General features: G+C 52.2%; 1 protein-coding gene across 6 annotated transcripts; it reads right to left on the minus strand.

Annotated features, from left to right (window-relative positions):
* Positions 1-512: 512 nt before the first annotated feature.
* Positions 513-18,744, minus strand: OAS3 (2'-5'-oligoadenylate synthetase 3). 6 transcript variants are annotated; one of them, XM_032876229.1, is made up of 16 exons: positions 18,469-18,743; positions 15,645-15,927; positions 13,779-13,954; positions 12,527-12,765; positions 10,762-10,915; positions 9,983-10,327; positions 8,624-8,906; positions 8,135-8,310; positions 7,094-7,344; positions 6,517-6,661; positions 5,401-5,574; positions 3,838-4,123; positions 2,615-2,780; positions 2,044-2,283; positions 1,151-1,298; positions 513-954 (listed from the first exon to the last, which is right to left on the minus strand). In XM_032876229.1, the coding sequence occupies exons 1-16, from the start codon at positions 18,643-18,645 to the stop codon at positions 943-945; spliced, it is 3,255 nt and encodes a 1,084-aa protein (XP_032732120.1). In that variant the 5' UTR covers positions 18,646-18,743; the 3' UTR covers positions 513-942. The 6 variants fall into 6 exon arrangements, with proteins under 6 accessions (XP_032732120.1, XP_032732121.1, XP_032732122.1 ...); XM_032876230.1 differs by lacking the exon at positions 513-954 and having other exon boundaries at positions 1,195-1,298; positions 2,605-2,780; positions 18,469-18,742; XM_032876231.1 differs by lacking the exons at positions 513-954; positions 2,044-2,283 and having other exon boundaries at positions 1,211-1,298; positions 2,605-2,780.
* Positions 18,745-24,017: the final 5,273 nt, after the last annotated feature.

Here is a 24,017-nt window from a genome sequence, read left to right on the forward strand (position 1 = left end):
GAATCCCACTGGTGATGCTCCCACAGGCCAGGAGAGAAGACAAGAGCCCAGTAAAAATTCAGGAAGGCAAACAGGGCATGGTCTCGGGATGCGCACACGGGGAATGAGTGCAGCAGGAAGGGGCAAGAAAACCAGGCTCTGGCGAAAAGGCAGTCAGGCATCCCTTGAGAGGGGCTGCATGATACACGTGCCCCACTCCGTGTGTGACAGATAAAACTAGCCACATAGCATGCTCTCCTGCCAGCGGCTGAGCTCAGAGAGCAACTCGGGAGCTTAGCCATACACTGTAGGCCCGTGAGCACGTTCTTCCTGCATCCAGGCCAGACACTGCTAATCAATCACAGCATCACGCCGTGACTTTCCTTTGCTGCGTCCATGGCAGACATCACTAATTGATTAGGTCACTCTTCCCAGGTATGTATCTGTTCTCCAGAATCCTCCAGGACACAGGGCTCCAGGCAGCCACTAGCAAGGGACTGTGGCTGACAAAAGGCATGAAGACTGTCCTCTCCGTGAGAAGCTGTTGGAGTGGGGAAGAAGGAGAGGCCACTGGCAGGACAGGGAGGGGTTTCAGCAGCAGACATGAGCTGGTGTGGACAAGCACAGAAGTCGGGAAGGAGGAGGACATTCTCAGCAGGGGCAGTGTGGGATGCAACCGTCGCTGTCCGAGAGCAGAGGCATGGCGGGGAGGCTGGGAACCCAGGCTGCTGCCAGCCCACAGACCCACAGATATCAGGTGGGTAGGCTGCACAGAGTAGGAGGAGAGCACGGAGTGGGGAGGCTGGACGGAGAGGCTGGATCAGTCTCTCTGTCTCCCTCCCTCTCTCTCTCTCTCTCTCTCTCACACACACACACACACACATCTGGTAGGTGTCCCTGAGTTTCCTCATGCCGAGGGCTGGTGTCCTTCCATCTATCTGGTACAAACATGGACTCTGGCCTTCACACAGCAGCCTGGGGGAAGGTGGCAGAAGAAGCTGGTTAGCCCTAACCTTCCCGGTGAAGCCGAGACCACAGGGACAGCCATTGTACAGGGCAGGGGGTGCACGTGGGGCCACGGTTAGGCTTGCCCCTCTGGCCGGAGTCCTGGCCCTCCCTGAGCATGCTGCCCCCAACGAAGCCTGCCCCTGCTGCTCCACTGCTCTCCTACCTTCACTGGCCATGGTCGGATGGGGGTGCCGTCCCTGTTCATGCAGCACAGGGCAGACATGTAGGCGATGGCTTCCTTGGCCAGCAGGTCCCAGCGGGCATTGTGGCTGAGATTGCCCGTCGGGTCAGCCGGATCCAGGATGATGGGCCTGCAATTGCCATTAGGGTCAGGCTTATTCCTGGTCACATCGGGGTGTCTCCTGAGAGATTGGTTGGACTAGTCTCCTCTCTCAGCCAACACTCTGCACGGGCCACTTCTCCCATCTGCATCCAGGGCAAACATCACTAATCGATCACTGTGTTCATCTGGGCCACACCCTGGCCCCAGGTAGCTGGCATCTGTAACTGATCATGGCACCGGTCCTATCACCCTCCCTTTCTATATCGGTGGCAGATGGCACCACCTCAGAGTCTTTTTCAGCACACCATGCTAAGCTACCCACAGGCTGGAGGTGTGAGCATCTCTGCTCTCTCTGCACCATTTGAGAGGGAGGCAAAATCCCAAAGAATAAGGCATGCCTACATTACCTGGTGGGTTCCCAGGTAGGGCTGCCAGATTGAACAAATACAAGCAGAGGATGCCCAGTTAAATTTGAGTTTTGGATAAACATAAGTCTATCTCGAATGCTGCATGGGATATACTTATCCTAAAAAGTGATTCCTTGTTTATCTGAAATTCGTACTTGACTTGGAGCCTTGCATTTCATCTGGCAACCCTATTTACGGGGGATGAGGAAACGGACTGCCTGTCCCCCAGGTGCTAAGGGGATCCCGGTTAGAAAGGAGCTCGGTCTTAGGAAGAGGATTTTGCTCTCCCTGCTCTGTGCCCTCCGGATGTGGGAGAGTGAGCTACCCCATCTCTGAGACCCCGTGATGGGGGGGAAGGACCAGCACCTGGGCTGCCGAAGCTGCCGGCTCAGGAAGTCTCTGACAGTCTTGTCCTTGTCGTTGTAGTTGACAGTCCAGTAGACACAGAGTTGCTGGTACTGGCTGACCAGCTCTAGGACAGTGCGGAAGCCCTGGGCCATGTTGAACTGGGGGTCCCGGCCGCCCTGCTCCCAGGCGTACACCGTCAGGAGTTCCAGCCCATGCTGGGGGGGGCAGGGAGCCTCTCCCCTTGAGCATCTTGTTGCACTGGGGAATAAGGGGAAAGAGGATGTGTTGGTTCACACTGGCAATGAAGAGGAGCAGGAGGGACCCTTCCAGAGCTGGCAAGCCCACCCCCAAATTTTATGGGGCACCGCCACGTGTCAGACGCCTGGCCGTGCATTATCCCTTCAAGTCCTGTGACGTAGTAGTGACACCAGTCCAATTTTCCAGATAAGCTAAGTAAGGTCCCCCGGGCTGGGGAGCGCCACTCCTTCTGCTCCACCAATCCAGGGTTCTGGCCCCTGCCCCCGCCCAGGACCTCGATGGGAAGGTTGGTGGCAGGGGTGGGGGTTCCTCACGCCGCACCTGCCGGTACCAGTATTTCACCAGTCGGATCAGACTCTTGAGCTTGGTGGGCCGAGAGATGATAAAGTTCCGCTGCAGCTCCGTGAAGCAGGTGGAGAACTCGCCAGCGTGGTTATAGCTGTGGATGAGGTCGACGTAGACTTGAGACGGGGGCCTGTAGCCGGGGACCAGCTGGCCTGGAGAAAGGGATGAGGCCACCATCAGCTCATTCCCCAGAGTCCTGCTGGGGCCAAATGAGCAAGGACATCCAGGACCTCCTACTTGGGCATCTCCCTAACGGCTGGACTGGGACCCTCTGGGGGGCGGCGGGGAGTCCCAGGGTGATTTTAGATGGAGCGCAGACATGGCATGACCCAGCATTAAAATATCTTATTTTCCTTCCTGTCCCCTTTCAACCCTTCCGTTTACCTATCGTGAGGAAAGTCTCAACTGGGAGCTAACACATCCTTCTAAGGGCTCTTGGATGCTTGTTCATGTGTCTCTAACTAAGGGAGAGCCTCGGTCTCAGAGCTTCTGGTAGGACCGCATGCAGCGAGCTGACATCACCCTCTGGTTTCGTTGCCCTTAAAAGCATTCCTTGACATTCAAACTCCTGCTTTCTGGAGAACTGTGTGGCTTTGGATGCTTTTCTGGATGAATCCTTCCTTGTCACTTGTTTTCCCAACCTCGGGAACCAAATACATTCAGATACAGGGGACGTCCTCCTGCAAACTCGCCGAGGCAAACTCAGAACTGAACCGATACTAAGAGGTCTGTGTCTGTTGTGTTCAGGGCTTTATCCTCAGTGCCTGGAGAATGCTGGGCACATACTCGGCACGTTTACAGAACTCATGGATCCTACGGGTCCATGGCAGGTGGAGGAGACGGCGCACAGGTATGTAAAGACGGGATGCAGGGTGACACCCCGATACCTGCATCATCAGGTGAAGGAAGACCTTGGTGCTCGAGGCAGGGAAGTCCCTCACTCAAGGTCAAGCACCATGTTGGTGCAACTGCTGACACTACGACCCAGCCCAGAGCCACCATGAGGCCACATAACACTGTTGCATGAATTCGAGAAAGGTGTCCTTTTCTCCAGACACTCTGCAGGAGGGTGATGATAAACATGCCTATGTATAAGGCCTATGCTGTGAGCGGGTGTGCTCTGGTTGTGCAATGCACCACCCCGAACACCGTCCCTGGCAGCCCAGCCTCCGTTTTTCCCCTTCTCAAGACGATGCCTGGGTACCTCACCTAAGGCGTCAAAGGCTGGCAGCACATCAAAGTCCACACTCTGATCCAGCATCGTCTGGGACGTCAGGGAGAAGCTCAGCACGCGGGAATTCTCCCACTTGGGGATCTCGAACTTCACCTCGAACTGCATCTCCTGCTGACATGCCTCCAGCTGGGCTCGGATCTCTGAGATGACCTCAGTCCGCTTGGTGCCCTGCTCAGTGAACTGGCTGAAGCAGTTGAGGAACACCACTAGATCCGCATCCGAGCGGCCTCGCAGAGCCGTGCCTTTGGCTAAAGAGCCGCCCTGGGGAGGACACAGAGGTGGCTTGACCCCTGAAGGGCTCCTGCTAGAGCCTGTGGGTCAGAAACTTGCTGTGTGACCTCGGACAAGTCACCTAACCTCTCTGTTTCACCTCTTTCATATGGGGTTAATATGTAGTATGATTATGAGGAAAAGAAATGTTCAAGACAGAAGTTTAAACCTTTCAACAAATGTAAACTTTCTCATCCCATCAAGTTTGGGGGCTGGGAGAGATCTGAGAGATTTTTTTTCTTTTTTCTTTTTGGCCTGTGGCTCTCAAGCCTATCTGCATCAGGAGAGTTTTTTTAAAAAAATGACTGATGTCTGGCTCCTATGCCCCGGAGACTGTGATTTCATTGGCCTGGGAGGGAGACTGAGTATCAGTATAATTTTTTAAGTGGCTCTAAGTGAGGCCATGGTGGACAACCAGTGAACCAGGTTATCATCTTCAAGTATTATGGACGAGAAAGATAAGGATCAGAGAGGGGAAGGTATTTGCCTGCGGTCACACAGCAAATCACCAGGGACTTTTCATTGACTGACTCCATGCTGACCATCTTCTGGAGCTGACCTGGGTCTCACTTGTGACTTCAGTTGTGGATTGAGGTTGTATCTAATATAGTGGATAATGTGACTTCTTAACACAGAGCATCCCTTCTGTCTTCTGGGATTACCATCCCAGTTTTCTCTGGGGAATCACTCCTCCCCCACATTCAGGTCCATGTGGAGAGGACTCCATCATATGAGCCAGGCTTGGCCAGTCAGAGCATGTCTCCCTGGCCCGCCGGATTAGTTTGGGGATGGGTATAAATCCCAGTCAGGCCAATGAGACTCAATTCCAAGACTTCTATTTGAACTTTAAAAAAAACAGAATTCCCTTTTCTGGAAGTTTAGAGATGCCAAGGACCATCATATGGAAAGGGCCTGTCCAAAACAGAAGATGGCAGAGCCAAGAGCTGGGATGAAAAGCTGAGTCCTGATGACCCTGCATGGGCTCCTAGATCGAACTGTTCCTGATAAGGCTTTCCATTTGCATCAGCTAATATATATATTTTTTGTTCCTCCTTTTGAGTTAGTTGTCACAAGCAACCAAAAGAGATGTGTTGGACATGTCTGGGTCCTTTCTCTGCCATCCACCCACAACCACATTCTGGTTTCTCTTCTAGGCTTGGCCTTGTGCTGATTGTCATAAGGATGATAGAAGTGAGTCAGGCCAGGCCCCGGTCTAGGAAAGATCACCAGCCTGCAGGACCCTCCTTGCAGTCCCTCTGGGGACTTACCTTGACCACCTTGAGCACTTTGATGGCAGAATTCCGGAAGCAGTTTTCCCTCAGAAATGAGCAGATGGCATCGACGGCCTTGTTCACCTGAGCCAAGAACTGGCGGTTGGGCTGGAGAAATTCACCGATGAACTTGTCAAGGTCCCCAGCTGGGGTTTGGTAAAGGAGAGCAGGCTATGGAAAGAATCCGGGTAGGGCCAGCTTGAGGCAGGATTCCCTGTGACTGTCCTGGCCCTAAATCTTGATATCCTAAGCGGATGAGATTCTCACTATCTCCCATAACCTTTTACTTTCTCAGATGGTTGGTAGGTCTCTGTGGTAGCATCTGCAGGACCTGAGTTCAAGTTCTGGATCCATCACCAACACACAGCCTTGGTGTCCCCACTTTATTTATTTATTTTTAAAGATTTTATTTATTTATTTGACAAGCAGAGATCACAAGTAAGCAGAGAGGCAGGTGGGGGCGGGGAGCAGGCTCCCTGCTGAGCAGAGATACCATTGCAGGGCTCGATCTCAGGACCCTGAGATCATAACCTGAGCCAAAGGCAGAGGCTTAACCCACTAAGCCACCCAGTCACCTGGTCTCCCCACTTTAAATGGGGGCAAGAACAAGGCCCATGCCTCACAGGCTGAATTGAATATTAGGCACTGGTTATGAGATCCTGCTGAACAACAGCAAATGCGATAAACTCAACATCCCTTTGGGAGCTGGCTATCATCTTAAGTGGGGTTCCCTAGAAGCAGAGCCCATGATGGGGATTCCTGTGCATGGATTAACTGGGGCTGGTGTCTGCAGGAGAAGGGGGGGTGGGGGAAGTAGAAGAGGGCCAGGGAAGGAACTAAGTAAGGCTCCAGCTGGAGAAAGCTTCTGTTGATCCCCCGAGGAACACTGGACTAAGAATTACATCACAGAGCTGGCCTTACCTTCAAACAAGGGTGGGCCTTTTGTATCCCACATCACTCACGCATTGGCTGGGACCGAACCACCTATGTCTCAGTGGCCAGGCATCATCAGTGACCTCTCCCAGCAGCTGGGGATGTGTGCACCAGCAGGGAAAGGCGATCTGGGAAGGGGGGCCCCAACACCATCCGCCACTCCAGGGACTCCCCTCTTACCATCACATCCCAGGGCTGCACAGACGTCCCTTTTCCACTCCTAAAGCAGACCTGTGTCCCCAGAGCTGCTGCTTCCTGGGCCAACAGCTCCCAGCTGCCCTGGCCCACATTCCAGGTGGGGTCAGCAGGATCCAGGACCAGGGGCCTGTGGGCAGAGTGGGTGGACAGGCAGGTGGGGAAGGTGGGAATCAGTGAAGGAGCAGGGGGGTGGGAGAGACTAGGGAAGGGTGTGGGAGCTGGGGAGAAGGAGAAGAGTGTCAGGACCTTAGGGTTGGCCCAGTCTCCCTTAAGCACGGTAGTAGGGTTCCTGCCTGGCCACCTAACTCAGGAAGGTACTGGGTGGTCTCTTAATTTCAGAAATGGTATTTTATTTTGTTAATGAAACTGGCCTTGGCTTCTTTGGGGGCTCCTTGTGTCCATGCTTCCTCAGGAAAGAGTTTGGAAGGAAGCACAGTGACAAGTGGGGTTGGGGCACCCAGGTCCCACCCTGGACCCTTCCTGGACACAATGACTCCAGGGCGACAATGGCGGAGGTGAAGGATGATGGAGGGAAGGCAATGGGGAAGTGGGTCTGCACCTCTTTTTCTGAAGCTGGCCAAGAAGGTGTGTTCTGATAGCCGGGTCCTCAAAGCTATAGTTGACTGTCCAGTAGACACAGAGCTGCTGGTGCTGCTGGATAAGTTCTAGGACGGTCTTTAGGCCTTCGGCCATTTTGAAAGAATCTTTCCCGCAGCCTTGCTCCCAGGCGAAGATGGTCAGGAGCTCCAGAGCATAGACTGGGGGCAGAGAGGCACAGGCTGGCTGCTGTCCTTTGTTCTGAGCTGCGACCTATGTCACCCAAAGCCAATCAAAGAATGAGTGGACATGAGCATCTTACTATGTGCTAAGCATGGCCCCAGGGACTTGTAGAGGGAGGGGTATATAAAAACAAAGCCACGTTAAAAATCGAACCCTTCTGATTTTACAGGTGGATAAACTGAGGTCTGGGTGGGGGAGTGACTTGTCCAAGGTCACACAGTGACCTAAGACTAAGAATCTCAGACTTGGTCTTTGCCTGGAGTCTCTCCTCAAAGGGTGTAAAGGCATGGGGGCTGCAATATCTTCAGCTTGGGATGCCAACATCTGTCACCATAGTGACGTAAGCAGCAGTGGATGCTCAGTAGGTGTTTGTTGAATGAGCACATGACCGCGAGGGCTTTCAGAGAAGTGTTAGGTGGGGCCGCTCTGGAAGATGCTCAGGGGTTATTTAATACAAATTGCACAGAGGACAGTGATGGTGGAACAGCATAAGCTAGGGCTCGGGGGGTGGGGGGGCAAGGGAGAGCATTAGCAATGGGAGGAGCGAGGAGAAACTGATCAGCTAGAGAGGGGTGGTGAAACCAACCACAAGAAACAAGCACTGGGGGTGTGATGGAGAAAAGACTTCCTCTTAGAGATGGGCTTCCCGTCTGGGCAGGAAGTGGAGGATGGAGATGGAGGAGGTGGTCCTTCTACTGGGGATGGCCAATAAGAAGCGAAGGAAGGGAGATGTCTGCCCAGGAGAGGAGCTGATTGGCTGAGGCAGCTGCCATGACAGCAGCTGCTTCCCGAGAGGAGCAAGGGGGTCTGGCAGCCTCACCTGACAGTACCAGTGCTTCACCAGCAGAATCAGGTTCTTCAGCTTGGCCGGCCGAGTGTTCACAAAGTTCCTCCGCAGCTCTGAGAAGCAGGCCGCGTGCTCGCCGCCCTGGCAACCGCTGCTGAGGAGGGTCGAGTAGACCTGGGGCGCGGGTTTGGCGCCAGAGCAGAGCTGCCCTGTGGAAATTTGAAACACTCTGAGGGCAGAGCTCTAACGAAGACATCTGCATGTCCCAACCCAGCCACTCACCAGCCTTTATTAATATTTGAACGTTGATTACATAGCACTGCAATCAACAATACACAATGTACAACAGAACAGCAATCAGGACTCTTTTTTTAAGCACCAAATACGTGCCGTGCTTTTTAGTAATTTTCACTAATGCACCCAATAACTCTGCAAAGTGGGGGATCTTGACCCCAGACAAGCTATGTAGCACAGCGGGTAAGGGAATTAGTCTCCAAGGCACAAGCTGGAGGCAGCCCTCACCCACGGCGTCAAAGACTGGCAGCACGGTCACATCCATCCAGCTTTCTAGGGCTGTGGACACCAGCTGGAACTGCAAAGCCCCGGGCACGGTCCGCTCAGGAAACTTGAGGCTCAGGCCAGGGACTGGGTCCTGCCACCCGGATTCCAGCTGTGCCCACATCTCACTAAGGATCTGTGGGCGGCGGGCGCTTTGGTCCTTGTAGTCGTTGAAGCAGTTGAAGAAAATGACAAGTTCGGCATCGCAGCCACCCCTCAGGTCTGTGCCCCGGCCAAAGGAGCCCCCCTGCAGAGGAAGGACCATCTCAGACCCGCCAGTGTCCCTGAGCTCAGGGGTCAGACTCTAACCCCAACTGCTGGCCCCCATCTGTGGCCCAGACGTGACTGGCTCACTGAGGCCAGGACCGGGGACACCACGACAGAGGCAGGCTGCACGAGGGCTGTGACCTCTGACTCCTGGAAGCCTGGCGGAGTCTGACTACACCTGTCTGCACCTGCCCTCTGACCCCCGGGGCCCTGCACAAAATCAGACCAACCTACAGCAACAGATAACGGGGGGCGGGGGGGGGGGCGCAGTATTAAAGATTTTAGCCTAACATCTGCAGCACCTACAGACTGCACATCGGGACCACAGGTTGCAAATTGAGGTCCCAGGGCCAGATGGGGCCTGCAGATGTGCTCTGTTGGCCTGTTTCGATCAACCCACCAATCCATCCATCTATCCATCCATCCATCCATCCATTCATTCATTCAACACTTATTTATGGAGCACTCAAGTGTACCAAGATATGGGAGTACATAAAAGGTCCCAGCTCTCCCGGAATTTATATTCTAGCAGAGGGGGGAAGAGGGAAGGACAGTCAGCAGACAACAGCTCCCAGAAAATGCTAAGTGCTGTGTGGAGGCAAATCGGTGAGGAAGGGGGACCAGGGGTGGAAGGGAGGTTGTAATTGTAAATCGAGCAGTCAGGCCTCTGTGAGAAGGGGACTTGGGTCCCAGACTTACAGGAGGGGAAGGAGCCAAGTGGATCAGAGGAAGAGCCTTCCAGAAAGAGACACCAGGATGGTGTAAATGAAGATCAGAGAAAGACCCAGGACCAGATCCTACGGGCCGTGAAGCCATTTCTCTCTGTGAAACTGCAGAGGATTTTGAGCAGAGGAGGGAAGCGGTCTGATTATGGTAACAGCAGTTTAAAAAACTATCATTAAAAATTTTTGAAAAGCTGGCACTCAGATATACACCTCGGAGGGCGGCAAACTCCCCTTCCGCGGATGTCCACCTGCCTGCCGGCCCTCTGCTCCTTCCCCTCCTCACTGTGGTGCCCCAGGATGGTCCCATCAGTGTCTCCCCCCACAGACTCACCTTGCTGACTCTCGAGGCCTTGTAGACACACTTCTCACGAAGGCAACTCAAGATGACATCGATGGCCTTGCTGACCTGCTTCTGGAACTGGGGGTTTGGTTTCAGGTGGTCCTGGACGAAGCGGTCCAGGTCCTTGGCAGCAATCTGGGACAGATCTGAAGCCGTCCCCAGCGTGGAAGGGATGATGCTGGCTGCCCCCGAGGGGTCAGGAGCTGGGCCTGAGGGCCGCTTGCCCCCAGTCCTGGGGCGCACAGCATGGAGACTGTGGTTCTCCTCAGGGGGCCTCTGGGCAGAGTCTCGCTGGATGGGGTGGTCTAAACCTGCGGCCCCAGCACGTGGAAGGCGCTGGAAGTGTGTAGAAGGAGTTGTCTTACAGGCATAGAAGTTTCCCCATCCCTTCTCTCACCAGCCCACTCCCAATGGACAGTCAGGGTGACTGAGACTCAGAGTGGGAAGCGGGAGGACCACCACTAGCCCATACGGTGCCTTTTGTGCAGATTAGAAAAGGATGTGCTTGCAGATGGGATCTGTTCTAGAAAGGACCCCTGTGCAGGGGGGACACGGTGTGGCCAGCAGACAATAAGCCCGTGCACACAGAGGTGTCCCACCAAGCAGCCTGGGCTTGGTGAACAGCTTGTTCGCGTGTCCGCACCCCCACTCCCCACTCTGTCCCCCACCCCGGGGCCTCAGAGCCCAGTGGATGATGCTCAGGAAACACTGCGCCCCTGAAGCAGGTGTGGCTTTACACCTAACAAGGATCCCCAGAGCCCCTCACTCACAAGCCCCTCCCAGGGCTGCACAGCGCCCCCTGCCGCCTGCAGAAAGCACGGGCGCTCGTAACAGGACCCTGCCTCCTGGGCCAGTATATCCCAGCGCCAGGCTGCACCGTTCCCCACATCCCACGTGGGGTCAGCTGGGTCCAGGATCACAGGCCTGCAAAGCCAGAGGACAGGAAGGTTCTGGTTAGTACAATGGTCAAGTTCGGGGCTTCTGAGGTCAAGCCGAGCTGGTGCCAATCCCTGCTCTTCTACTTCCCAGCTGTGGGACCTGGGGTCAATGACTTCCCCCCTCTGACCCCGTTTCCTTTTGTGCAAAACGGGGATGACAACAGTGCCTCCTTCGGTGGGCTGTTATTAAATCAGGGCAACTTAGATAAGAGTCCTCAACTCTAGATGCACATTAGAATCGTAAGACAGAAGGGTTAGGGTTAGGGTTAGGGTTAGGGTTAAGGTTAGCCATCTCTTTCCTCCGCGTGCTTCCAACCGGGCATGCGCACAGAAGCACACGTACAAGGCGGCTCTGACCAACCCTCTCCTAGCAGAAACCGCCCATGTCCACCATCAGCGCACTGGGAAGCGGAGTGTGATAAATCCCCACAATGGAACACGATTCAGCTGCACGAAACAATGCACAGCAATCAACAACACACACGAAGATGCGGCAGAACCTCACAAACTTAACGTTGAGGAAGAGACGCCAGACACAAAAGCATGTGCCCTCTGATTCCCTTTCAGTAAGATTTTAAAAGAGACAGGACTGGGAGGGTAACAGTCAGAATGGGGTCACCCCGGGGATGTCACTGAGCAGGAGAGAGGAAAGGGAAACTCCTGGGGCGCTGGAAATATTCTCCCTTGATCTGGTGGTGGTTTCCCCGGACCTTCACTTTATACTAAGTCAACAAAAGGGGCCCTTTGGATGGGTATGCTGTGGGTAGCTAAAATGTTCACCACACAGTATGTTCACACAAGAAAAATCTTTTTTAAAAACTGCCCCGAGGGCGCCTGGGTGGCTCAGATGGTTGGGCGTCTGCCTTTGGCTCGGGTCATGATCTCCAGGTCCTGGGATGGAGCCCCACATGGAGCTCCCCGCTGAGCAGGAAGTCTGCTTCACCCTTCCTCTGCTTCTCCCCCTGCTTGTGCTCTCTCTCTCAAAGGAATAAATGAAATCTTTAAAAAAAAAAAAAAAACCTGCCCTGAGAGGGGAGCCTGGGTGGGTCAGTCAGTGAAGCCTCTGCCTTCGGTTCAGGTCATAATCTTGGGGTCCTGGGATCGAGCTACATATCAGGCTTCCTGCTCCACAGGAAATCTGCCTCTCCCTTTGCCCCTGCACCCCTCCTTGTGCTCTCTCTCTCTCTCTCAAATAAATAAAATCTTTAAAAACAAAACTGCCCCAAGGGATTGCAGTTTCCCTCGGGCCGAGTCCGAGGGACTAGGAACAGCACGGGCGGCGCCTGGCTCCGGCCCCCACAAAGGCCCGCAGGAGAGGAGACTTTTTTTTTTTTTTAACATTTTACTTATTTATTTGACAGAGATCACAAGTAGGCAGAGAGGCAGGCAGAGAGAGAGGAGGAAGGAGGCTCCCCACTGAGCAGAGAGCCTGACGCGGGGCTTGATCCCAGGACCCTGAGATCATGACCTGAGCCAAAGGCAGAGGCTTTAACTCACTGAGCCACCCAGGCACCCCAAGGAGACTTATTTTATCGTTGCTAATGATCTCCCATGGCCCCCAGCCCAGGAGAGTGGGGAGGGGGCTGTGGGGAGGTACCTGGGTCTCTCGAGCTGCTGCCTCAAGAAGCGGCTGACCGCAGCGTCCTCAAAGCCATAGTGCAGGGTCCAGAAGACACACAGGTGCCGATACTGCTGGATCAGACCCAGCACGGTCCGCAGGCCTTGGGCCAGGCTGAAGGCATTCATCCCGCAGCCCTGCTCCCAGGCGAAGATGGTCAGCAGCTCCAGGGCATAGGCTGGAGGCAGCACCTCCCTCCTTGCCTCCTCCCGGCACACCTGTGAGAGGGTGAATCGGAGGGGAAGGAGAGAGCTTTCTGTAGAACTTGGCTGGATCGCTCAGTCTTGGGGCTGCAGGAGCCCAGAGGCTGAAGCTGGGGACGAGAGGCTGGGTTCTAGGAGCAAACTGATCTTTCTCAGCCGCCCCCACTCCTGGAGCTTCAGAGACTCCTGGAGCAGTCAGAGAGAGGCTAGCGGGCAGTGTGAGGCTCTTACTGATTCCCCCAAATGAAAGCATGGCAGAAATTGTCCAGAGTCAGAGGGCAAGTCAGTGGCTGAGCAAGGATGGCTATCCAGCACCTCCTCATACCAGACTTGCTTTAGGATGAGTGGTCTGGCACAAGGACCAAGCTACATGCCCTACGATTTTGTGGGGCTGACCCCTCCTCTCCAGGCACAGGCTGGGCACTCCTTCCTTCATACACAAGGGTCTATCCACAAACATGAATATTTTGGAAGAAGGGTGTTATTCCTGAGGCTGGGATGGGAGGTGTACAAACTCCACGTTACTTCATACCATACATAAAATATTCCAGATAGTTCCAAAGCCTTGAAACCACAGGAAAAGAAAAATCTTAAAACCTTTCCAAAGGAAACACGGAAGAATGATTTTAGAAAGTCAGGATAGGCAAAGCCTTCTTACACAAGACACAAAGTACAAATCACGTAAGAAAAAGATGAGGGCACCTGATTCCATTAAAATTCAAACATTTTCTGTGACAAAAGACCTATGAACAAAGTGAAAGTACCAGCCTGGGATTAGAAGAACAGATTTGCATTATATCAACACAATAAGGGTTCGCACCCAGAATATATAAAGAGTTCCAACAAACCAACAACAACAAGACAGCTAATGCGGTAGAAAATAATAAACAAATGACAGGAACAGGCAAGTTCCCATAAAGAGACACGTGAATGGCTGTGAAGCCTAAGAAAATATTCTCGCTGGCATGAAATCACAAATTTAAACAGTCACGAGTGCCTGGTGCAAGGACCCTCGGTGGCAGCCTCACCTGACGGTACCAGTGCTTCACCAGCAGAATCAGGTTCTTCAGCTTGGCCGGCCGAGTGTTCACAAAGTTCCTCCGCAGCTCTGAGAAGCAGGCCGCGTGCTCGCCGCCCTGGCAACCGCTGCTGAGGAGGGTCGAGTAGACCTGGGGCGCGGGTTTGACGTTGGAATTGAGTGGCCCTGGGGGGTGGGAGGTGCTGTGAGTCAGGATAGGTTCTGAGGCACAGGATGGAGACACTGGGGGGAATCTGGTGGCAGGGGATCCACAGCATGGGAGTTTGGAGGATGAGGAAGAGAGCCTGGAGCTTCTCAGGAGGCTGAGACCAGAAGGAGGAGTCCCTTCCTTCCAAACCTAGGGCCAGGCTGAAGGAGGGCAGCCGTAGGAGCGATGCTTCCAGCTGGGTCGGGAGTGCCTAGAACCTCGCAGTTCTTCCCTCCCCGAGGCTTCCTGCGGCAGCGCTAGAATAACTCCGAACATACCTTTAATTAATCAGTGCCTTAGGGAAAGGAAATGAAGCTGGACAAGTAGAAGGCAAAAGGTCCTGATGCTTTAGCAGCGAGCAACGGCTAATATGTCTGACTGCGCCCAACACGCCAGACAGGCACCAGGCTGAAAGTTTCACGTGAGTCCCCCAGAGCCCCACCAAAACCCGATCGGGCAAGTAGTCTTCACCTCATTTCACAGCTGAGGACCCCAAGGCACAGAGTCACTCAGGACTCTTCCCAAAGTTACACAGCCGGCCAGTGATGGAGACAGGATGGAAACCTAAAGCGGGCCAGCTTCACAGTCTGTGCCTTTCCCTCCACAGCTTCCCGTGGGCCCGGCCTGGGAAAAGTAAGCACACTCCGTAATTTCCCAGGCTCCTGACGCCGCCTACTTGCTGTGTGACTTTGGGTGAGTTACTGTCTCTGTGCTTCAGCGTGCCTCTTGGTGAAAAGGAAGCTAAGACAGTACAGGCCCCATCAGTTTGTTTGGAGTGAGATAAAAATATGTCAGGTGCTTGGAATAGGGAAGCATTTAATAAGGAGTAGCTATTGTGGTTAATGTTTATGTACCAAGAGGGTGGGTGTCCAGATGGGGGAGAGTGTGGCTCTCTGCCAGGACCTCATAACTGGAGAAACTCAAGAGGGCTATCTGCAGGGGCATCATGGTTAATAATAATAATAGTGGAAAATGAGGAGGAGGAGGAGGAGGAAGGGGAAGGGGAGGAGGAGGAGGGGGGAGGGGGAAGGGGGAGGGGGGGAGAAAAGGGAGGGAGAGAAGAAGAGAAGCAAGCCCTCATACAGCCCCACCATGTGCCCAGTACCGTCATCCCATACATGAACACACAGTCTTTCCAAAAACTCTATAAAATGGATAACTAGGGTCCCATTATTATTAATCCCATTTTATAGATGTGGGCACAGGGGCTCATTATTATATTAAATCAGGCATGGGTATAATAGGAAGGAGATAGATCACGCAAAGATCACATTGATGCTTTTAAGATAAAAGACAAGACTTTGCAGAATTCTGGCCTTGTCCCCAGCCCCCTACTGCTGGACGCATGCCCCTTTGCCTTCTCCTTAGGGGTATTTGTGGAAGAGCTGAGCAGTACAGTTCTAGGCAGTGGCTGAAGGAAAGTTGCTTAAGCAAGGGCCAAGCATCTGGACACCAAGACCACAGACCCAGGAGCAACTGGGCTTTCTTGGCCCAGACTCAGTATGGGCAGTAAGGACACCAGAGCCCAGAGACGGTTCCCCAGGCCACACAGAAGGTCGGGGGCGGCTGGGGGTGGGTGGGCGGGGTGGGACAGGACCCAAACTGGAAGCTCTGTCTTACTCCTAATGAGCACACTCCCAAGCCTGGAAAGGGCCAGGCACCCCTCACCCAGAGCGTCAAAGGCCGGCACCAAGCTGACATCCATCCAGTGTTCAAGGTCCGAGGATGCCAGGCGGAACCATAGGACCCCAGGCCTGTCCTGCCAAGGAAACTCGAAGCTCAGACCATGGAAGGGTTTCTGCCACCAGGATTGTAGCAAGGTCTGCAGCTCGCTGAGGATCTCTGCCCGGCGAACACGCTGATCCTCGTAGCTCTTGAAGCAGGTGAGGAAGAGGACAAGTTCGGAATCACAGCCACCTCTCAGAGCCGTGCCCCGGCCGTCAGAGCCTCCCTACAAAGAAAGGGGAGACCGCGGGCACACAGCTCCTGGCATTCGACGCCATGCAGAGAGGCACGTTGAGCACAGCCAGCCCTGCGTTTTCGAGAAAAGCCAACTTCATTTACAAATCCTTCATTTCTAAATGTTGGCAACTGATGTCGACCATTGTTGTGAGTTCAAAATTTTAAAGTTTTTTTAAAAATGAAAACTGTGGGTGAAACAAATTCTGTTTTGCAGAACACATTTGTGACCTTTGCCTAGGATGTGGTCCAGAGCTATAATAGGACCCCCTGAATTTTCGGGACTTTTCTGACAGGTGTTTCTTCCTGTAAAGCCGTCCACCGAGGACTCGGGAAGGAAACACACACGATCAGAATCTACCCCCTGTCAAATGTCTGCCAAACCATAATTTCACTTCCAAGCAATACCCCTGAGGTGGTTTCCTTGTGGTTACACAAGACAGGGAGGTTGGAGGGGTGAGTTGAGTAACAGCCAGAAAAGACCAGAACCAGGGTTAGCCCTCCAGGGGCACCTCCCCCACCAAGCTGGGATCGCTCATTACCCCAATGGTATCCCAGTTCCTTTGTCGCCAGCTCCTCACATCGGGGGCTGCCAACCAAGGGGTAACGGGACAGAGCAAAGAGAAATATTGCAGACTGAGCTCTTTTACACACGATCATCTCGCTGAGGCTCCCTAACAAGCCTGGGAGAAAGGTATCACCATTGCTCTCACTTGACCAAGGAGGAAATGGGGGAAACGAAAGTGCAAGGCAGGTTGCTTAGTAACTCCCCGCCCAGAGAGGCGGCACCGGGTGCTTTGAACTCAGGAGGTCAACTCTGGGAGGTCCGAGGTCCCGCTCCAAGCCTACATTCCTCATGCACCCCTCCCCCTTAGATTAACTCACTAAAAAATACTGTTTATTGTGAACGTTTCTAAACCTACACAAAAGAAGAAAGGGTTGTAAAGAAGACCTTTGCCACATTTGCTCCATTAATTCGACCCCTCTTTTCTTCCTTATGCGATTTATTTATTTTTTTAAATATTTTATTTATTTATTTGACAGACAGAGATCACAAGTAGGCAGAGTCAGGCAGAGAGAGAGGAGGAAGCAGGCTCCCCATGGAACAGAGAGCCCGATGCAGGGCTCGATCCCAGGACCCTGGGATCATGACCCGAGCTGAAGGCAGAGGCTTAACCCACTGAGCCACCCAGGCGCCCCTCTTATGTGATTTAAAAAGAAATTCCTGCACTGTGTCATTTCATCTTGAACATGGTGGTCCCCAATGGGGGGCTGGTGGTGACATTTGTCCCAGGGGACATTTGGCAATGCCAAGAGATGTTTTCGGTGGTCCTAGCTGGAGCAGGGGAGCCCCTTCATGTTGGCCCTGGGGGAGGGGTGTCTTCTGACAGGACTCCAGAGACGTCTTCCTTGCTTTCTGGTCTACCTAGAAGCCCCAGGCTCATGTCGCACATCTTACCCCCACCCTGGAATCAGCCATTCTTCCAAGGAGCCCCTTCCGCAGGGAGCAGCATCTCAAGACTGGAAAGGTAGCCCGTAGCCCTTACCTACTTCACCATGGCCTCCTTCAAAGCCTGGAACGATCAGAAGGCCATAAGCTACATTTAGCCACGAGAGCTATTTCCAGATTTTCCAGGGAAGCGAAGGATGCCAAAGCTTTAGAGGTTCCTAAATTCTTGCTCCAAAGAAATTCTTCCTGTCCACCTCCAAGGCAGAAATCTACCTCCACATCTCATAGGCTTCGAGTCTCTCCTTCTCCTTCCCCTTTCCTACCTCCCAAGCCAAGCCTCAGCCCTAGGAAACCACCAGCTGCTCTGGGGTCATCCCCTGCTCATCCCTTCCCGGACAAGCTCCAAGTCCCCTCTACTCCAGCCAGCTTCTCCTGATGCAACCCTGGTGCCCCTGAGTTTGTGCTGAGGGTCTCGTGGGTGACGCCCATCTCCTCCCTGAGTTTGCGGGCATCCTGAGGTGACAAAAAGTGGCCTACGGCAGTGGCTCAACCACATCCAGTCCCAGTTTCTGAAGTCCTAAAACAGGGACAATAATCCCCACCTCACTGAATGTGAGGATTAAGCGAGATGACTCATTTAATGAGACGATTATTGTTATTGGGTAGTTTCTCAGTAAATTAGGCTATTATGGCTATTATAGCTGTTATAGAATACCTGTGATTCTGCACCCTTAGGATCAGGCTGTGGTGTGAGGACTGGAGTCTGTCTGGACCAGGTGAAGGACTGAGTGAATCAATGAATTTTGGATTTTTTACAAGCGCGGAAACATTATTTCATCTCTGTGCCTCAGTTTCCCATGTGTCAGGTGGGGTTAATTGTCCCTACCCGGCGGGGCTGTGGTGTGCTATTTTCAAGGCATACGCTGGAGCATAGTGCGTGTGTTGTTCAAATCTCAAAGACATGAATGAAAAGAGCCAATAGAAACCATTCCTGTCCGCGAAGCCCGAGGTAATGTGCCAACATCCTCCGAGGATTGCTCCTGTTTCTAGGTGACACCCCCCACCCCTTCCCAAGGCGCCTACCTTGGCGATTTTCAGCACCCTCCAAGGCTGGGCAGCCGCGCGGCCCCCGCGCTCACGCAGGGAGGCTGCCAGGTCGCCCAGGGTGCGCCGCGCAGCCGCCAGGAACTCGGAGGACGGCATCAGGTTGCGGGCCACCAGGCTGTCCAGCGCGGCGGCGGGGGTGTGGTACACGTCCATGGCCCGGCTCAGGTACCCCGGTGCGCCCCGGCTTCCCTCTCGCGCTCTGCGCGCCCCCCGGTGCCTGCAAACCTCAGGCCTCCTCGGCTCTGCGCGCAGAGGCCGGGGGTGGGGCGGCATTGTTGCCCCAGCCTGCCCACGCGTCCCTCCTTCCGAACCTCGCAGACATGCCACTCCCCTCCCGCTTTCAGTTTCATTTCTTTTCCGCGGCTCCGGACTTTTGCACACACTTCCGCCTTTCAGCCCCAGGCCTGGTTTCTTTTCCTCCGCCTCCCGGCTTCCAGCACTGGGCCCGCCTCCCCTGGACCCGCCCGCCCCGCACCGCCGCCAGCTCCAGGGAACAGCGCACGCCTGAACGAGACGCCTGGACAGCAGCAGGTGCACAGAGCGCAAGCGCTCTCACCGAACCACAGACCCTGAGCATTTAAGAAACGTGCAGGATTCACGGGAGGACGTGGTCACATATCCAGCTGAGCAGCCTGGAGGAGCCCGTTTCCTCAGAGATCCCCTGGCTGGCTCTCTGGCTGAAGGAGGCATTCCAAACATCCCCACTAACAAAGAAAACATGCAGAACAGGTGTCCCTCCTGCTTTTCGTCCATCCTCCCATTGAGTTCTCCCAACAATCAGGATGTAATTGTTATTCTTTTTTTTTTTTAAGATTTTATTTATTTGACAGAGAGAGAGATCACAAGGAGGCAGAGAGGCAGGCAGAGAGAGAGGGGGAAGCAGGCTCCCCGCTGAGCAGAGAGCCCCCGATGTGGGGGCTCAATCCCAGGACCTTGAGATCACGACCTGAGCGGAAGGCAGAGGCTTAACCCACTGAGCCACCCAGGCGCCCCTGTTTCGTTTTTTTAATCCTTGTTGCCTCTCGTGGTGTTTTCCTACATAGGACAGGCACAGTGTCAATGTCTCTTGAATGAATGAAATTAGGACCATTTTTTTTTTAGACTTCAAGCGTATCATTCTGGAGTCCCTCTGTAAGAATTATTTTAAGGAGGAGAAAGGAGGAAGGAAGTTCAGCGTAGAAGATGCCTCACACAATACTACATTTTATGACGTTATAAAGCTACGAGGGGAGTTAAGTCTCTTTGGGCACCTGCACAAAACGAGGAAGTTGCTCCTCTACCCAGTGGACCAGCACCTGAGCTCGTTCCCAGTCCATCTCCTCCTCCCTGTTGCTCAAAACTTCACTAGTCCCCTGTCTCATCGCTCAGGGTTATACTCTGATTCGGAGTGTATCTCCAGCAGCAATGAATGTTAATGAGGACTTCCTGAAGTCTGCCTTAACCTAAAGGGAACAGAGGGTGAACTTCAGAGTTCATAGTGAACCAGAGGAAGAGGTGCCAGACTACCACTGTGTGCACCGGGTTTGTATTTTGGGGAGTGAGTGGCACATCCCTGGGAGGTATTCAAGTGTAGGAAGAAGATGGTTTTGTAGGCTTGATGTTGTGGACGGGTGTTGGGGGGCTTCAAGCTAGGTGCCCTCAGCCATAGAGCCCTGGTTTCATGCTCTCCCATCCATTAGTCATCTTCTTGATTCACAGGTCACTTTAGAAATCCCCCACGGGGGAATGGTATCCTGTACACGCCCATGAGATTCTACCCAAATGACAGCAAAGATATGTTAAAAGTATTGTGCGGCTCACTCAATGGATTGGAAATCAAGAAAGATCGCCGTCAAGGGACCAGAACATTTGAGGGATGTTGAGAAAGGAGAAAGCAGAGGGTCAAGATTTTGGATGAAGATGGGCTGCTCACGTCCACAAGCCTTCAACTACTGCCCTAGACTCCAGAAATCACAGGGAAGGATGAAGAAAATGTACTTATGTTGCTGGACCCTGAGTCGAAGCACCACTGGTGAGCAGAAGCTGTGAGACCCCTGACCCAGGGGCAGGATGGGATGGAGGAGGAGAACTTAGGTCTGAAACACGGAAGGAAGAAAGTGCTTCTGCACGTTGGGGAGGGCTCTGAGGAGCTGGAGGGAGGGAGGGACTCAGAGGGGTGAGCAGGGAGGGCTTTGTGTGGGTGGCTGGGAGCGCTAACTCTGGTCTTCAAAGGTGAGATTACTTTAAAATTCCTCTTTTCTTGAGCTGGGGGGACCTCAGCATCAATTCTGGACCTCCAGCTTCATACCACACGTTTCCTCGCTTTGCCGGCCTTCTGGCTGTGCCCTCATCTCTGTGGACTATAAGTTACTTTTCTCAGTTTCATTTCCTTGCCAGGAAGTGGGGCAAGACCTCTGAGAATGTAGAAGTGTGTGACTGAGGCACTGTGATTTTCATCTGATCACTTCCTTCCTCCTTACACACCTCCCCCTCTGTTTCCAAACCTCATGACTTTGTGTGCGGGAACCAGCAGCTCAGCACACCAGCGCCTAGAGCTTTCTATAACCCTGGGCCGGCTGGCCTTGCATAAGCTACCAGAGCTTAGCAGGAGAGAAATGCTTATCCAAAATGCTTTATTATTTTTGCAAGAAAAATTCCTTTATTGTGGTCATAGAATAATACAAGTTTATTGCACAAAATTGACAAAGTCAGAGGCACCTGGGTGGCTCAGTTGGTTAAGTATCTACCTTCGGCTCAGGTCCTGATCTCAGGGGGCAGTCTGCTTCTCCCACTCTCTCTGCCCCTCCTCCCACTTGTGCTCTCTTGCTCTCTCTCTCTCTCAAATAAATAACAAATAAAAATATTTAAGAAGACATTTAGGTCTTCCAGGAACCAAATGCTACAAAATATAATTAAAGATGCTGAGTACAGTAACATAGATACAAATATGTAAGACTAATATGACGGAGGACATGAGATATGTACGCAGTGAAAAATTATAATAGTTACAGTGTCATTAAAAAAATCAGTGAAGAGAAACTCCAAGTTCATGGATGGCGGTCTCACTAGAACATCGATGTCATTCTTCCTAAACTTATTTATATGATTCCAATCCACTGCCTCCCCATATTTTGGGTGGAAATTCATACATTGAGTGAAAATTAACATAGAAATAGAGAGGGCTACAGGAGGCCAGGGCTCCCCCCCATATAAGATTTATTTATTATTACTTTTTAATAGTAACCATGATTTCCAGGAGACTCTCCCATGGATTTACAAAGATTAATTGCTTTCACTGTTGGAAGCAGAATAATTGAGATAAGTGCATTTGGCTAGGAAAAGGGAAAAACATTTTGAGTTTAGATTCTAACAGCTGATTCCAATTTGGATTACTATTATTATTTTTAATTTCTGTGTATTTAACATACAGTCTTATATTAGTTTGAGGGGCACCAGACAGTGATTAATTCCGTACATTACTCAAGGTAAGTGTGCTCCTGATCTCCTTTATCTGTTTGACACCCCTCACCAGTCCCCACCACTGGCAACCACCTGTTTGGTCTCTATAGTTATGAGTCTGTTTTGGTTTGTCTCTTTTTTCCTTTGTTCGTTTGTTTTGTTTCTTAAACTCCACATAGTAATGAAATCATATGGTATTAGTCTTTCTCCGACTGGCTTATTTCACTTAGCGTTATACTCTCTAGATCCATCCATGTTGTGACGAATGGCAAGATTTCAGGCTTGTTTATGGCTGAGTAATATTCCATTGCATATATACACCACACCTTCTTTGTCCATTCTTCAATCAATGGGCACTTGGGCTGCTTCTGTAATTTGCCTGTTGTAAATAAGGCTGTAATACACATAGGGATGCATGTATCTTTTCGAATCAGTGTTTTTGTATTCTTTGGGTATAAACCTGGTGGTCTGGGTAACTCCATAAAGCTGATGTAGGATTAAATGTGCAAGAGAAATTGAGGAGGAAGATGGGAGCCTCCGGGAAAGTGGGTAGGCCTTGATTGATGGAGTCTGAGTCTGACTCTGAACAAAGGCAAGAAGTTAAGAGAAGCTGACTTTGCAGTCTAGAGAAGGTCAGCAAGACCAGTGGGGAGTCCTTTAGCCCCATGACTTGTCAGAGGAGCCCCATGTCTCCCAGGAACAGGGCTGCCTTAGTGCCCCTGCCCCACTGAGCAGCCCGTGTGCGGGGTGACTTGGCTGTCAGCGTGTGGATGGATTTGGAAGGACAGCAGCTAGGACTCCCTCTCCTGGGAGCTCCCTGGGCTAGGTGTCTTCTCGGGGTCGCCAGAGTGGGGAACGAAGATGCATTAAGACCATGCAGCAGTGATCAAGGGCATGATGAGATCCCGAGCAAGGACTAGGGTTCAAGTTCAGGCTCTGTCTCTTGCTTGCCAGGTGACCCCAAGCAATTGCCCTGACCTCAGTGTGTTATTATGGTAACAAGAATAAAACCCAACTCACAGGGATGCTGGAGACTTAAAAGCAGGAGTAGGAAGATGGACAAGCCCAAGACTTGGTCAGCCACTCGAGGTGACCGGTGACCCAGGTGACAAGAGCATGCTTGGTCCTGGATTGTTTTTTTTTTTTTTTTTTCGAGCCTTGTAAATGAAATGCTGGTTTTGGTACCAAGGATGAGACAGTGTAGCAATGTCTGATGGCCTAGTGTACTCTTGAATCCAGAGAGTCACCTTCTGGGACAGAGCTGTGGAATATATAGAAATCAAAGGTGTGCCACAGGGTATAATTTTAACATTTTTAGGAGCCGTGGTAAAAAGCAAAAAGAAACAGAGAAGTCTGCTTTGATTTAACTCAATATCTCAAAAAGTTTTGTCATTTCAACATGCAATCAGTATAAAACATGATCAGTTGTCAAGAATGTGAAATTCTTGGGGCACTTGGGTGGCTCAGTGGGTTTAAGGGTCTGCTTTTGGCTCAGGTTGCCATCCCGGGGTTCTGGGATCGAGCCCCGCATCGGGCTTTCTGCTCAGCGGGGAGCAGAGAGGGAGTTTCTCCCCTTCCTTCTGACTGCCCCCCACTCATGCTCTCTCTCTTTCTCTCAAATAAATAGTCTTTAAAAAAAAAAAAAAAGAATGTGACGTTCTTCTTTTTGGCGTGTGTGTGCTAAGTCTCTGAAACCAGGCATGTGTTTAACAAACTCCCCCCAGCACATCTGGAATTGGACCAGCTGCATTTCCAGTGTCCAGGGAGCCATGTGGGACTCAGGGCTACTGCATCAGACAGGGCAGTTCTGAAACTTCTCCCCCATAAATAATCAGAAATGTAGACAGGGGATGAATCAAAGAGGCCAGTCTTAGATCCTTCTGAAAGTTAGAAGGATCCAAAATGATCCGCTATTAAAAGTCAGTGCATGCAAACATCAGACCAGGAGGCAAGGATCCCAGAGCCCAGAACACAGTAGGTGCTCAATACATATTTCAAGTTGAATCGGTTTATATATGCACACCTATAATATGCAGATATATAGCTCTTGGCCATGGGACTTGCAGTTAATAAACACCCAACAGAGT

The sequence above is a fragment of the Lontra canadensis genome, unplaced genomic scaffold (genome assembly GCF_010015895.1).
Source record: "Lontra canadensis isolate GAN:19392208 unplaced genomic scaffold, GSC_riverotter_1.0 scaffold58, whole genome shotgun sequence".
Lineage (NCBI taxonomy): Eukaryota > Metazoa > Chordata > Mammalia > Carnivora > Mustelidae > Lontra > Lontra canadensis.